General features: G+C 39.4%; 1 protein-coding gene across 4 annotated transcripts in view; it reads left to right on the plus strand.

The window, feature by feature from the left end:
• slit3 (slit homolog 3 (Drosophila)) overlaps positions 1-15,089 on the plus strand; it is a 252,796-nt gene that overhangs the window by 214,453 nt on the left and 23,254 nt on the right. For all 4 annotated transcript variants that reach the window (XM_044204612.1, XM_044204611.1, XM_044204614.1 and 1 more), the window contains 6 exons: positions 2,529-2,600; positions 2,692-2,774; positions 2,916-2,996; positions 3,747-3,871; positions 9,215-9,312; positions 13,731-13,870. In XM_044204612.1, coding sequence (XP_044060547.1) covers positions 2,529-2,600; positions 2,692-2,774; positions 2,916-2,996; positions 3,747-3,871; positions 9,215-9,312; positions 13,731-13,870 — 599 coding nt within the window. The remainder of the gene's footprint in view (positions 1-2,528; positions 2,601-2,691; positions 2,775-2,915; positions 2,997-3,746; positions 3,872-9,214; positions 9,313-13,730; positions 13,871-15,089) is intronic.

The raw sequence follows: 15,089 nt of genomic DNA on the forward strand, positions 1-15,089 counted from the left end.
TTGTTGCTAGAGGTAGTCGCCCTCAAAAGTAAGACTACATTGTCCATAATCCCTGATGTTTTGTATCGCAAAGACAATGCTGCTTTTTTCGTTTTTTGCTTTACTGAATAGTGTAAGTATGTTGGAAGGGATTTTCTAAAGTAGCTTCTACTCTCAGCACTCAATCAAACTTTATTTGTATAGCACCTTTCATACAGGTTAGTGCAGTTCAAAGTGCTTCACGTATGACTGACAGCATGATAAGTGAGCAGTGTACACCGTAATAGAATTAAATCAAATTGATTAAAAGACAGAACAAAGATAAAAATGATGACAATGAGAGAAGGATTAAAAGCTTTAATAATGATAATAATAATAATAATAAAATAGAGTTTGATAAAAACTAGACCAAAAACTGGAAAAATATTTTGAAAGACAGCAAAATAAAAACTAATAAAATCAATCATAAATACAATAACATAAGTGAATAAAATAAAGTAAATAATGTCTACAAACCAGTCTTAAAGCCTGGCTGAAGAGGTAAGTTTTCAGTTTTTGTTTAAAAATTTCAACACTTCCAGCTGCTCTCAGATCCTCCGGCAGACTGTTCCAGCGGCTCGGGCGTAAAAGCTAAAAGCTGCCTCACCAAAAGTTTTAGTCCTGCACTTGGGAACAACAGACTCGTGCCAGAGAACCTGAGGGCATAAGCATGTGAGACACATATGCCAGTGCCAGACTGTGAAGTGAAAGAATTGTGGTGGGAAAGTCTAAAAGCTCTTGCTGTGGTTACAGTGGTAAAATGTTTTTGATGCAAATTCTGACATATTTATTTAATGCCAATGGCAGTGTTGAGGCTGATAATCTTAACGTTGTATGTTAGTAATACTGTTGACTCAAAATTAAGAAGGTAGACATCCACTGCTGGAATTTTACATTCATTACAAATAACTTTCAACTTAAACCCTGTCAACATTAAATAATGATTAGAGATCCGATACTTTTACCTTGTATTATTCTCTGTAGACATTTCTTGGCACATTTTTTTATTCAGAAAGAAAAAGTCAGTCTTTCACCCTCTAAGAAGTCAGCATTGTTTCTGACCTTTTCTCTGTATATTGACTGTATCTCTTACAAGGCTTTCACCTTACAGAAGTTTAGTCATCGCTTATTTTTTTCTTCCCTCCTTTCTTCCTTTCATTTTAGTTGATGTTGCCGTGGGGACTGATCCCTCTCTGCCCCCGCATAGCAACTGGTTGCCAGGCAGCCATCACTGTCACTTCCTCATTACCCACAACCCCCTCTGGGCCAGCCTTACGCGGGGGCTGTTAGACCACCGTATATAGATGCACAAACACACACACAGTGATGCACACAAACACGTAAAGTTGCACGGATACACAGACATTAAGCAGACACACACACAAACTCGTACACTTGCATGCACAGCTGCGCACTCTGGTACACACTGACCCGAACATGCACACACTGAATTATGCACACAAAAATCACACACGTACACGCACACACTTTTCCAATAGTGGTGGTTTGATAGCTGTCCCCTGCTACAGCCCTTCGCTCTAATGGAATGTGAACTTATATCCAGCAGGCAACACACTCAAATGGCAAGACACAAAGGATACACACAGTCTGCAGTCTCTGAGCCCTTGGAGACAAAAGTTTCTGACACACACACACACAAATCTACGCGCATAAACACACGCACAAAAACCCAAAAGCACAAAACAGAAATGCACATGCTCACACCGATACACATCACAGCCTGCAGTTTGTCCCTGTGACACAATTTTTTTTTTTCATATACACACACGCACGCACACACACTCACACTCCATAGTCTGCCAGATGACCATATGAGACAGTTTATATTCCATTCAGAGCCCAGGACAAGCTTTATTGCCCAACAATGAAAATAAGCTTTCTGTTTATTTTGTGTTATTCTTTCATAAATATTTTATTTATTTTCCATTATAGAAGGGGATGATGGTGTGTCTGCAGCTGAGGAACCACAACTAATTTAAATAATTTAGCATGCAGCTAGTCAGGGTTGGTGTATTAGTTTGCTGAAAATTGAGTATTAGGCAGCTGGGCTGTCCCTTTCATTTACTTCTGATATGATGGATTTGAGGCAGTAGGTTTGTTTAGATATTCATTGTAAAATTGGTCAATAGTGCACTGAAATCTATGGGCAAGCCCATAATACAGCTTCAAGATTTTGATCTAAATATAGACCAGTCAATACAAGTACACTAGTAAAAGAAGTAATAGTGGCAGCATTAGTCATAGTATGAGTGTAAGTAGATGAAGAAGTAGCAGTAATAACTAGTAACATCCTGAGCTGAAGTTAAAGGTTTCACATTCTTCTCCTTGCTGCAAAAAGTGTGATTATAAAGAAACAATTAATACTTAATAAAATTAATTAACTACATATTACAATTAACAATGGGTCAAAAAGTGACCTCTTGAATTGGTAACAAGGTCAGGTTTATGTTTAATATTCATATACACTCTTGTTTTGCTCTCTCCTCCAGCACTCTCCATGGTAACGACCTTTCAACCATACCAGAAGGAGCTTTCAACCACCTCACCTCTCTGTCCCACTTGTAAGTGCAGCAACAAATATCTGTTTGTGTGTATAAGTGTCTTGGATGCAAGTGTTGTAGATTATACTTTTAAGCATGTGTGTGTGTCTAGGGCTCTTGGTGCCAACCCCCTGTACTGTAACTGTGACCTGCGCTGGCTCTCTCAGTGGGTCAAGGCTGGCTTTAAAGAGCCTGGTAAGAAGGAAAATCACAGTCAAAATGTTACTGAAATATCTGTAACCTAAATATTGCATTTTCTGTTACATACATATCATATTATGTGTAAAGAGAAGTTGCAAAATATGCTGTTGATGTCAACTAAGTGTGTTTTTGTAGGTATTGCTCGTTGTACTGGACCTCCTGACATGGCTGACAGGCTACTGCTCACCACACCACTCAACAGATTTCAGTGTAAAGGTAAATAGTCTCCTCTTTATTCTGGATTATTTGTCCATACATGTCAGTGTTGACCTGTTTTAGCACTGGATTAATCCCTATATTCAGTCAGATTAGTACACAGAAAGGTGTTTAAAATAGGGATACAGTATGTGGCAGCAAAATTCATGTCAATACCAATTATACTGAGAGTGAATCAGTTCTGTATTCTGACTCTTTCTATAGTACTTGTTAAGATTGTTGAAGTATTTTATTCTTGACCTGTTTTAGGTGAGGAGGGCTACCAGGGGTTCTATATTTACATGATTATGTGCATTGCAGATCAGTGGCTAGTGCTGTTGCCTAATACCAAGATGGTTCTGAGTTCAAACACAAGCCAGTGAACTAGGGTCTTTTTGTACAGTTTCTGGGTGTTTTGGTTTCCTCCCATAGTCCAAAAACATGCAGATTATGAAAATCACAATCTTGAAATGGCCCATCGGTCTAAAAGTGAGCGTGAGAGTATAAAGTGGATCATGTGATCAAACTCTTGTTGAGTATAGAGCTACCTCACATCATTACACTGAATCAAATACTCTCTTCCTCTTGCTTCTACATGTCCTGGCCTCTGAAACAAATCGCATTTATTGCTCTCCTAAGCTCTTACCTTTCTTATACTGTAAGGCCTTTTTTTAGCACACCATCCATTAAATGTCTGTGGGAGAGCATTTTAACACAATATGACTAAATATGTATGTCTTTGCCTGCTTCTGTATCTGTTATCTTTCTCAGGTCCAGTAGATATCAGTCTGATGTCAAAGTGTGCCCCCTGCCTGGCAGCACCCTGCCAAAACAATGGTACCTGTGTTTCCGATGCTACTGGATCATACCACTGCACCTGTCCGTATGGATTCAAGGTGAGACACTAGATAGCAGCAGAGAAAGAGACACTTTTAAGTGGAAGGGGGTAACCTGAGGTAACATGCAGGGCTTAGCAAACCTTTTGGTTCTTAGTCCACAGTAGAAGACAGCTTTACTTCATCTCAAAAGCACTGCAGTTAACTAAATATTAAAGATATCATGGTGAATTTGCAGAGTACAAATCAATATTTTCTCTAAATGTATATAAAAAAATGTTAATGCATTAACTGTTGTAAGTGAATGGGTACTTTATCATGTCATTTTGATTTAGCTCTACATGTGTTCTCTGTTATGGTGCATCATGCAAATTTATATTGGCTCTTTAATTTCTTTATTGCTGTGGTAAATATTGGTTGTTATGTTAATCAGCTAAGTGGCTCATCAAGAGTGAAAATATATTTTAGCAGGTGTGGAAGCAGTACAAATCCATCTTTGAACCCTCACAATGTTACTGCCTTGTTCTATCTCCTGATCCCTAGTACCTACAATGTCACATAAATAACCATTATTTGGTGGTTCCTCTGTATAATAAAGCTTGTGAATTCTGAAATCCAGGCGGCACAGCACTATAAACTATCTGTAGGCAGACTATTCAAATTAAGTGTTAGAGTATTTGTAACATTTCAACTGTTTTGCTAGTAGTGTATATGTAACAATTCATGAACATACACTTACCAAGATATTTTTTGTGCCTAAACCTAACCGAACCTAGAAAACAGTTTTATTTGTGAAACATTGTTGAATCTCAACTAATAAACTGTTGAAATGTTACAAATACTCTATAAACTATCTGTAGGCGGACTATACAAATAAAGTGTAACCTATTTTTTTTTTAACTTTTGCTGCCTGATTCATGGAATTGGCTGCATGTGTGAAAGGTATAGATGGATAGCGGTGCTGCATAAGTCTGTGGTATTAGCAGTATTATCAGGCTTAGCTTCGGCCTTGCATGCATAATGTATCTACCTGTTCATCAATAGAGAAATGATGACTGCAGCTGGCTAAACTGGAGGTACTGACTGATCAAAAGACAAGGGTGTAATAATTGTCAAGACCCTGCATTAGGGAAAACATGCAAATCTACTAATGAAGGGGCGATTTGCATTGGAGGAGTGTGTGTGGAATATATGTAAGCATGTGTGTGTATGTACACATTGGATTAACTTCCAGTTTGTTTGCATGTGTGTGTAGAGATCAGTAGGTTCAAGCCTCTGTGGGAGATTTTGTGTGTGTGTGTGTGCAAGCACTTTAAAGATACACTTATGGTCTCATGTGAACACACACACCTCATAACCTTTGGGCTTTTACAGGAGGACAAAGCCTTAATCTTGCTTTTAATTAAAACATCACTTGCCAAGGTCACAGACTGGGAAACAGGGACTGTTGTGTGTGTGTGTGTGTGTCTGCGTGCGCCTGTGCATGTACATGTCCGTGTGTATGTTTTCCTTTCTGTGTCGGCGTCCATTGGGACAACGTTAATTAAAATGTGTTAGAGGAATCAAAGAAGGAGCGGCAGAGAACAAAGGAGGGAGAGAGAGATGGAGAAAGAAGTGAGGGAAACTTAAAGTGGTCATATTATGCCCATTTTTAGGTTCATAATTTTATTTTGAGGTTGTACCAGAATAGGTTTACATGGTTTAATTTTGAAAAAACGCCATATTTTTTGTCATACTGCATATCTCACTTTTATTCAATCTTTGTTGAGAGTTGCACATGCGCAGTACCTAGGTAAGGACTACAAGCCAATCAGAAGCAGAGTAGGGTGGGTCCTGACGATCCAAAACAAAGCCAGTTCATCCGGTAACTAGACATATCAAGTAATTAAAACAACTTTTAAATCACATGAAAAGACTCAGTATCTGCAAAGCTAACATTGTTATCCCCAGTGAAATCAGCAGTCAACACATTTAGCATGTAAACAAATGTACACACATGCACATCATAATATCCTTTTGCTAGACAAATACAGCCCCGGTTGTGTAACTAGGGACCAAATATACTGCTGATTATGACAACGGCCTCCACGTAATAAAGCAACTAACCGACATAACAGCTTGTAATCATAAATTCACCTCCACACTTGAAACACTGTTCTACATCTTATTGAAAAACCATCGGCATATTTCTACACAATTTTAGGTAAAGGTGGGCCTAGAGCTGATTAGCAAAACCACTTGAACACAATAACGGTAGCTAACGCTACCAAATTAGTTGAGACCTACAGTGGTTTTGGTGCCCACACATGTCAGCCTGTAATGTAATGTTATAAACATACATCCACTTGCACACTTGGAAACTGTTCAATATATTGGGATCGAAAAGCAATCGCCATTTTTATACAGTTTTACGTACTTGTGGGCAAAACCATTTGAACACAATTACATTGACTACAAAGTTAGCAGAGGCCTACATTTGACTGCGACCGTAACACAGCAGCTGGTATAAGTTACTCATAATTCCACATTCACACAACAGCATTGTTCCATATCTTGAAATACACAACCCATCGCCATATTTCAACACAATTTCAGGTAAAAATGGGCCTACAGGGGATTAGCAAAACCATTTGAACGTTAGTAAACTAGCTTTAACACATGGTATAACGTTACAACTTTAGCTGGGCTAGCTACAACCTACAACTCCAAAGGTTCGTAAAGGTTGGTTTGTTTATTTTTAAATATAATCCACAACTAATAAAGCATACTTACAGGTTGTGATTCTGAAACTCCAGATTGGCCAAACAGAGTAGTAAGCATTAGAAAATCCTGAATTGAACTGTTGCCAGTTCACGCAGCAGTCCTTGGTAAAATGAAGTGAGCACAAAAAAGGTTGGGGTTGTCATTCTGAGGGATAGTGTTTAAAATAAATTGTAACTGCTAACTCTTCAATTCATCGTCCTTTGGAAGACAATACAAAGAAAATTTGCCCTTGCACTGACAAATACAGCGTCTTCTAGATATAGTGATACCACAAACTGAACTATTCCAGCCTCCACTCTAAGTTGCTTGGTTTGAGGGCATGCCACACTAGCCACTAGGTGTGCAGTACAACGCGTGTTACATAGTGACGTAGATAGGTTATGGAAGTAAAGGCTGAACTACAGTCGAGCTGTTTTCAGGCAGTTCAGGAGCAGTGTTTTCTGTGGGAGAGGGTAACTCCTTTTGGGGTCGACTTTGGGCTTTTTCACTTTGCAAACTTATTAAATGCACAAAAAAGATATATAACACAATAAAGGAAAAGGGAAAAGGCCAAAAAGCATAAAATGACCACTTTAAACTAAGGGCGATAGAGTGAGAGAGGTGGCTGTACAGTGGTCATGAACACTGACCTTAACTGAGGCAAGTGAGGCAGTTCTTTGGATGTTGTTGTGGGGTCTCTGAATGGCTGAAGAAGAACAAAATGAAGACTTTAGAGTGGCCTAGTCAAAGTCCTGACATGAATCTTATTGAGATGCTGTAGCATGACCTTAAAAAGGCAGTTCATGCCCGAAAACCCTCCAAATTGGCTGAATTACAACAATTCTGCAAAGATGAGTGGGCCAAAATTCCTCCACAGTGCTGTAAACGATTCCTTGCAAGTTATCGCAAACGGTTGATTGCAGTTGTTGCTGCTAAGGATGGCCCAACCAGTTATTAGGTTTAGAGGGCAATCACTTTTTCACACAGGGCCATGTAGGTTTGGATTTTGTTTTCCCTTAATAATAACAACCTTCATTTTAAAACTGCATTTTGTGTTTACTTGTGTTATCTGTGACTAATATTTAAATTTGTTTGATGATCGGAAACATTTAAGTGTGACAAACATGCAAAAAAAAAGAAATCAGGAAGGGGGCAAACACTTTTTCACACCAGTGTATATGAAAAGAGAAATAAATGTAGTAGGAAAGGGGTAAATGGTGTGAGAGAAATAGAGAGAAAACATCTCTCTCTCCCTCTCCCTCTCTCTCAAAACCTAACACGGCAGTGGCAGATGGCCGCCCACCATTGAGTCTGGTTCTGTCCAAGGTTTCTGCCTGTTAAAAGGAAGTTCTTTCTTGCCGCTGTCGCCAAGTGCTTGCTCATGGTGGGATTTGTTGGGTCTCTGTAAATAATATTATAAAGAGTACCGTCTAGACCTGCTTTATAGGAAAAGTGCAATTCTGTTATGAATTGGCGCTATATAAATAAAATTGAATTGAAAGCAAAAGTGAGAAATAGGGAGTGGTAGAAAGAAAGAGATTGAACAAAACATAAACAAATAGCAGTAAAGCTACAGTAAAAAAGAGAGGAGGAAATAATGAAGATGGATGGAGAGGGAAAACGAGCATAAAGGTCCTCTTCTCTGCTTTGATCAGAGGAAGTGGGTGTGTTGGTTGCCAAAGGTTTGGTCGTTTGAAATTAAAACTACAGCCGCAGGGCTCAGAGTGGAGAGAGAGAGTATGTGTATGCTTAGGACTCTGATACATGATACAGTTCCTAGTAAAAGCTGTTTATTTAGAAAACAGGTGTGTGGTAAAAAGAGCAATGAATCAGGGCAGTAGGCTGTGCCACAGTACATATATATGTGTAAGCTGATAATTGTGAATGTGTGTAAGAGGGGAGGGAGAAAAAGAACAACAATGAAAGCTCATTTGGAAAGTAGAGCGGTTGGTTAAGAAATTACTGTATTTTAAGATTAACTAACCAGAATAGATTTATTAAACCCTCTATCTCTCTTTCTTTCACCACAAATAAAATATTAAAAAATCTATGGTCCCAAAGCCTCAAAAATAAATGGTAACTATCTGAACATTAAGTAATGGAGAAAAATGCCTACTTTGTTTTACTTTTTTGTAGAAGATCCACCACCCCTCTCCTCACAGGAGTCACTAGCAGGAGTTCTCTTACTGTAGTGACAAAAACATGATCCCTCAACAACTTCCCAGCCCAAAAACACTGCCAACTGTATTCACTCGTTAGGCTGGTGCCAGAGACTGAACCCATGTCTCTGCAGTGGTGGGCAAGTGCTTTTACCCTTGAACCACCGAGGTTGGTTAGTTAGTTAGTTAGGCTTTTTGTTTATTATCATTGGTATGTAGCTTATTACTTCCACTGCTTGTTGTGTGTCAGTGTAAATGGCGATGAACACCAGAAAGGGAGAGCTGTAAGCAGCAGAATGTAATATTGAGTCAGAGGGAGAGATCTCACAGGGAATGTGTAAAGAAGTGCTAGCAGTGAAGTGGTTTGAATGCATCCATGGACTGTATTGTCTTTGTTTGAATAGTGAAATTATCTCTTGAAGAAAAATGTATTAAATAATTCAAGTATTAACCTCATTGCCTTGCCTTGCCTTGCCTTGCCTTGTCCTCTCCTGTCCTCCAGGGTCAAAACTGTGAAATACCCATCAATGCCTGTATTAGTTTCCCCTGCTCTAATGGAGGAACCTGCCACATTCAGCATGGCCATGAAGACCACTTCAGGTACAAAAAATATGTGTTATTAACTAATATGTCTTGTATAAACATGTTTTAATCACTGAAAAAGGATTGTATTTGCATTTGAGTGTGTTTATGCTACCAACTGTCTGCCAGTTTTCCCAGTATTTAGTAGTAGTATTTATTTAGTTTCTATACTGCATGTAGAAGAATGAAAAGAATAAAACAAAAGAGTCATTTTAAAGAAGTCCTTTGGGAATCCATTTATGCTGTGGGTCAAATCTTATTGCCCTTTCTACCCTTCCGCCCCTCTCTATTAGTGGAGACATTTTAAAAACCTCACCCTGTATCCTCATCTTAGGAGGAAATTAACTTTACTCTGCCGCCAGAAATATAGACAATGTGATTAGAGTGGACAGTCTTGCCTCACTGGACAATGCATTACCCGAGATAACAACTTACTTTGACCGTATGATGTGTTTTCCTGCCTGTGTGTGTGTGTGTGTTGTCGGGTGGGGGGGTTAGACAGGAAGAGAGGGGACTTCTCAGAGGAGGAACCCCCATTTGGGCTGCTCATTATATCCTCGTGCACCCTCTGACCTCCTCACTCGCTTAAAGGGATGTTTTAAACTTCTGTCATTGTCCACAGTGTTCCTCAACTGACTCTGCATTCATCTGACGACACACTGTTTCCATACTGTACATATGTTTTAAATGTTGATTACACACAAATGATTCAAAGCAGCATATAATATAATATAACCTGCATTTGATGGAGATTTGTTTTTACGTTTATTACACATTTTTAAATGTGAGCTGTATTCAAAGAGATGTGGATGGACTTCATCTACACTACTAGTTTTCCTTCAGTGTATTCATTTTTCCATTCTTTTATTCTAAAAGTATGGGCACACATTTGTAAATGTTGAATCTGTGTGTTTTGTGTTTCGGTCAGATACTATCTATTTTGATTGCCATGTTGACAGTTTTGCCTACACACAAGTTCATAATGCAAAATTTGGAAAACTCTGTATTAACATCTGTAGTTCAAACAGAATGCAGCAACACAGCAGTATCAGACTGTTCCATTCTGACTGAATAAATGTCCAGTGAAAAAGATTTGCTGCAATCAGTGTGTTCAAAGTGAAATGATGGACATGTAATTACCTCCAAAATACTATAAATATGTCTTTATTATTTATATTCATCCAGGGAAAGCGTACTGCACTTGCTCGCACATTTGCAGGAACCCCCTGTTTCACATTCATGCAGTTTCACACGTTCACACCTGGGAGCTGCCCAACACAATCACAGTTTGACTCCTGGCTGCAGAGCAGCTCCACTGGAGACCTTGGGGGTCAAGAGCCTCTCAGTGGCAGTTGTTGAGGGAGTGGAGAGTGGAGCTGATACAGGATCTCAAACTTGCTTCTCACACCTCTGGGCTTCTGCTGCATTTTTTGCACCATCTGACAGCTTGAAATACTGTAAATGTTTTGTAGGATTGTGAGAAAAATGTTGAAAATGTTGAAATGTTCTTTGGCCCCATTCCCCTCATCATCTCATGACTTAATACCTTTTGGACTAAGAAACTACAGCAAGAGTGTCCAAGTTAGTGCCAAAGACAAAATATAACTCTGGCTCTACACTACAGACCAAAATGAATCAAAATGGTCACCAATTGTTTAGAATTATGATAAATTAAAAACAGACTAATTTGGTGCATTTTTTAAACAAAACAGCCCTTTAGCCATTACATTAACCAAACCACATTAAATACACAATATTTTACACTCTTTAAAACTATTTGAAGAGCCAAGGAGGCAGCCTTGGAAGTGAGATTGCTTATATTTAAAAACAAATAATAATAATCCAAATACTATACATTCTGCATGCTTAATACCTGTCCATACACATATGCAAGTGTGTGTGTGTGTGTGTGTGTGTGTGTGTGTGTGTGTGTGTGTGTGTGTGTATTCATGTTCATCAGTCATCAGTGTCTCTCAAAAAAAATCCCTCATGACAAAAAGCCACTTTGATTGAAACAATTGTCATAAATATCTTCACCAGATCTTTTCTCGTCATCGAGCCCCTTAACAAGGCCTTTGCCCTTTGCAAAGCTTTGATGTGCATCTGGCCTTTAACGTCCTGCGTGGTAATGCTATTAGGGGTCTTTTTACCCTTTACAAATCTTCTCTTAATGTTAATACCAACACAGGTATAGATACTTGCGCCCTCTGAGAGACACAGAGAGAAGGAGAGAGAGAGAAAGACAAAAAGAGTGGAAGACCAGACCCCTTTGACATTTTAACATGTTATATAATGAGTTGGGGGTATTCAATAAGTCCAATTATCCTCGGCTCTTAGCAGAGACCCATTTGTCAAACTATATACTTTAAATGTCAAGACTGGGATTTGATTAGTCAAACAGTGCTCTCTGACCCTGTCAGGGCTGGCAGTGTTCCTCTCATTTGTATTTCTTTGTCTTTTGTTTCTCTTGGAAACACATGTCTTTTTTTCTTTTCTTCTTTCTTTTTTACACTTTATTTTGTTTTGTTTTCCTCCTTTTCCCTCTCTCTTTTTTCTTTCAATGCAGACGAATGACTGCTTATTAACGTAGCAACTTTATGAAATTAAGCAAATCAAAAATGTAACCACACCCAAAGCCAATATTGTATTTGTGCAATAAGGCTTAATGTATGATGTCTCAACAAGGAAGACTCATACATGCTTCTTCTTGGCAGGTTTGTGATTGAGACAGATGAGACAGGTGTACTCTTTGTAACTGAGTTAGTGCAGACAGACTTCCAATTACTGGATTGCATGGAAAGGCTTTCCACAACTTTAAATGTGTATTAAGTGAAATTGTTGATATTAACATTGATTAGTGGCTATTGCTCCAGCTTTGTGTAGCTTTTAGCAGCTTTTAGCTCATTGTTTTCAGTTCCACTAGCCAACACATGGCTCTATCGATGATAGATAGTTCTTTTTTTATTTTTTATCAGGGGCTGATGGAGACCAGACCACAGCTAAAAGGAGTGTTTTTGGACTTTATTTTGGCAGGAAATATGACTCCAGTGGATTGTTCATGTTGTTCTGTGTCTGTTGGATGTGTATGTTTGCAACTGGATGCTCAGGGACTCAGTTTGTTTTGGAGTCTTAACACAGGTATAAATTTAGCTTTCTGAAACTAGCAGACACACAGGGTGGGGATGAAACAATGACTATCATATATGGTGTGGGAAGAGAGAGTGAGTGAGAAAAAGTCTGTGAGGCAGCAAAGTTAGATTAGAAAAGTCAAGAGTGAAACAAAAGGAATTAAAAATTAAAAATATATAAGTAAATAAAATATAAGTTTTACAGGTGCAAGGGAGTGGGAAGGACAGAGGATACAGTGTCTTACAAATAAGTGTGTGTGTGTGTGTGTGTGTGTGTGTGTGATAATTGTTGTGCTGAAACGACTTTCCCCTTGCCTAATGTGTTAGGATGACCTTGGTGTAAAATCATTTTCATCCAATGAAAGAGTAAGAGTAACGAGTTTTGCGAGAGTTCGAGCTGCTGAGTGCAGCTGTGGTCAGATTTATCTAAATTTGTGTGTGTGTGGGGGTGAACTTTACCTAAAGCTAGTGTGTGTTTTTGAGTGCATGTGATCTATGATAAGGAGTTAACCGGACTGAGATACAAAGGGTGGGAAGAGAGGAGAGAGATCAAGGGCTGGTGAGAAGTGAGGAGGGTGAAATGAATCTGAAGATGGGGGGGAGTGAGAGGAGGGAGGAAGATGAATGGAGAAGAGGAGGCTTTGATAATTCCTTTAGAGTTACCCAGGTGGGCAGTATCCAACAGTAGTGGCATCAAACTAGAAAAAAGTTTAACTCAGCATGTTTTTTCTTAGCTCTGGGTGGGTTGGTTTTATTTTTAAAGGTTTTTTTTCTGCCTTATTAGACAATGGACGCTGGAGGAAATTTGACTTCTGATGTTCAGTAATGAAACATCCCCGAACAAGAAAGACAGAGATGTCATGAATCAAAGGACTGCGTTTAAAAGGAATGACTGCTTCTCTCTAAATTTAAGTGCGTAAGAAGATAGTCAGGAAGGGTTCGTGTTCTGCAGTGATAGTTTAAACTTTGAACAGCCATGTTAAAATTTTATTTCTGCTATAAAATGAGGCATGAAATGGCATCTCTTGTTGGACCACTAAATAAAGATATGCTGCAGTTCCAGTGGTGTGTAAGAACCAGCACAGGATGGAAGAAAATCCACTAGAATACAGATTAAGTTGTTTTTCTTTAAAGCTCTTATAGGAGAATTTAATGGGAAGTGAAGTTTAGCAGCTGATTGATCTGGCTGATTGATTTTATTTCAAGTTGTGCAGCAGGAGTGTGTGCTCAGATCTGGCCTAGTCACCATCTTATAACACACATTGTGTGTACTTGTGTGTGTGTGTGTGTGTGTTCGTTTGTGTGTAGCTGTGTGTGTCCGCCAGGTTTCGAGGGCCAACGTTGTGAGATAAACCCAGACGACTGTGAAGACAACGACTGTGAGAACAACTCCACCTGCATCGACGGAGTCAACAACTACACCTGCATCTGTCCACCCAACTACACAGGTACATACACACACACACACACACACACACTTACACACACCATCTATTCCTGAAACCCTCAGTCTTTGCCCCCTGAGAGACTGGGAGGGTCACCAAGTCCTTCCACTACTTTACTAGATGGTAAGTTTGTAATGGACAGCCTCTATGCAGTGACCTGAAACTACCTCCTACAGGAGGTTGAAAGAGCAATCACACAGAAGAGAGGGGCAGGGGGAGAATGACAGGCCCAAAGAGGGCCTGTGTACTGGGGGGTAGAGGAAAAATAAACATAGGAAGGGAAAAGGGTAAAGAAAGGGCCGATAAAGGGCAGAAGAAGTGAGAGAGAGAGGGAGAGAGTAAGCAAGTTGAATCTAAACTGCTGACTAGGAAGTTAAGTTTTTCTCTCTGTGGCAGTGTCCTTTAAAACACAAACACACACACACACACACACACAGCTGGTCCCCTTTGACACTGGATCTCAGTCAATATACACACACATTCACCCACACACGCACCATGTCATTATCGTTGTTGGCATAGAGCAGCCTCTCACACTGCCAGCCGTACTATGTACAGCAATTGCACACACACACACACACACACACACACACACACACACACACACACACACACACACACACACAGCTGGTTCCTTTGGCTCTGAACCTCCACTCAGCTCAGTGAACCGGGGCGCAATCATCAGGTGTCACATTAAGAGGACAGTCCTTCGCTAGTTGCTCAGCTTTCTCCAAACTCAGCATCCAGGACTGTCCCGTCATATTTGCACCAGAGAGGGGAAAAAATGAAGATTTAAGGTCACAAGACCTTTTAAACAGCTGATATAAGGTTTCTACAACCGAAGAGTTTCATTCCAAATTGAGAAAGCCACAGTTTAAAGAGCCTAAATGTTCTACATTATGTCTTGTAGATTATGAAATGCAGTATCTCATGTGCAATTTTGATATTTCGGCCTGAAGGTGGCAAAAGAGTTAAGGTCAGGAGGTCACCAAGACCATTAGGGTTCATTCTCTGGAGACTATGCAAAACACATATTATGAAAATTTAACCTCTAGTGTTTAAAATACTTTGTCATGGAGGAAAGTGTTTGTGAAGGGGACATTGAAGATGGTACTACACAAAAGATCAGGGAGTCAATAAACCCATCAGGAATCATTCTCTTGGGAGCATAAATATCCATGTTAAATTTCCTGACAATCTGGTCAGTAGTTTTGTTCAAATA

Source organism: Siniperca chuatsi, linkage group LG8, assembly GCF_020085105.1.
Source record: "Siniperca chuatsi isolate FFG_IHB_CAS linkage group LG8, ASM2008510v1, whole genome shotgun sequence".
Classification (NCBI taxonomy): domain Eukaryota; kingdom Metazoa; phylum Chordata; class Actinopteri; order Centrarchiformes; family Sinipercidae; genus Siniperca; species Siniperca chuatsi.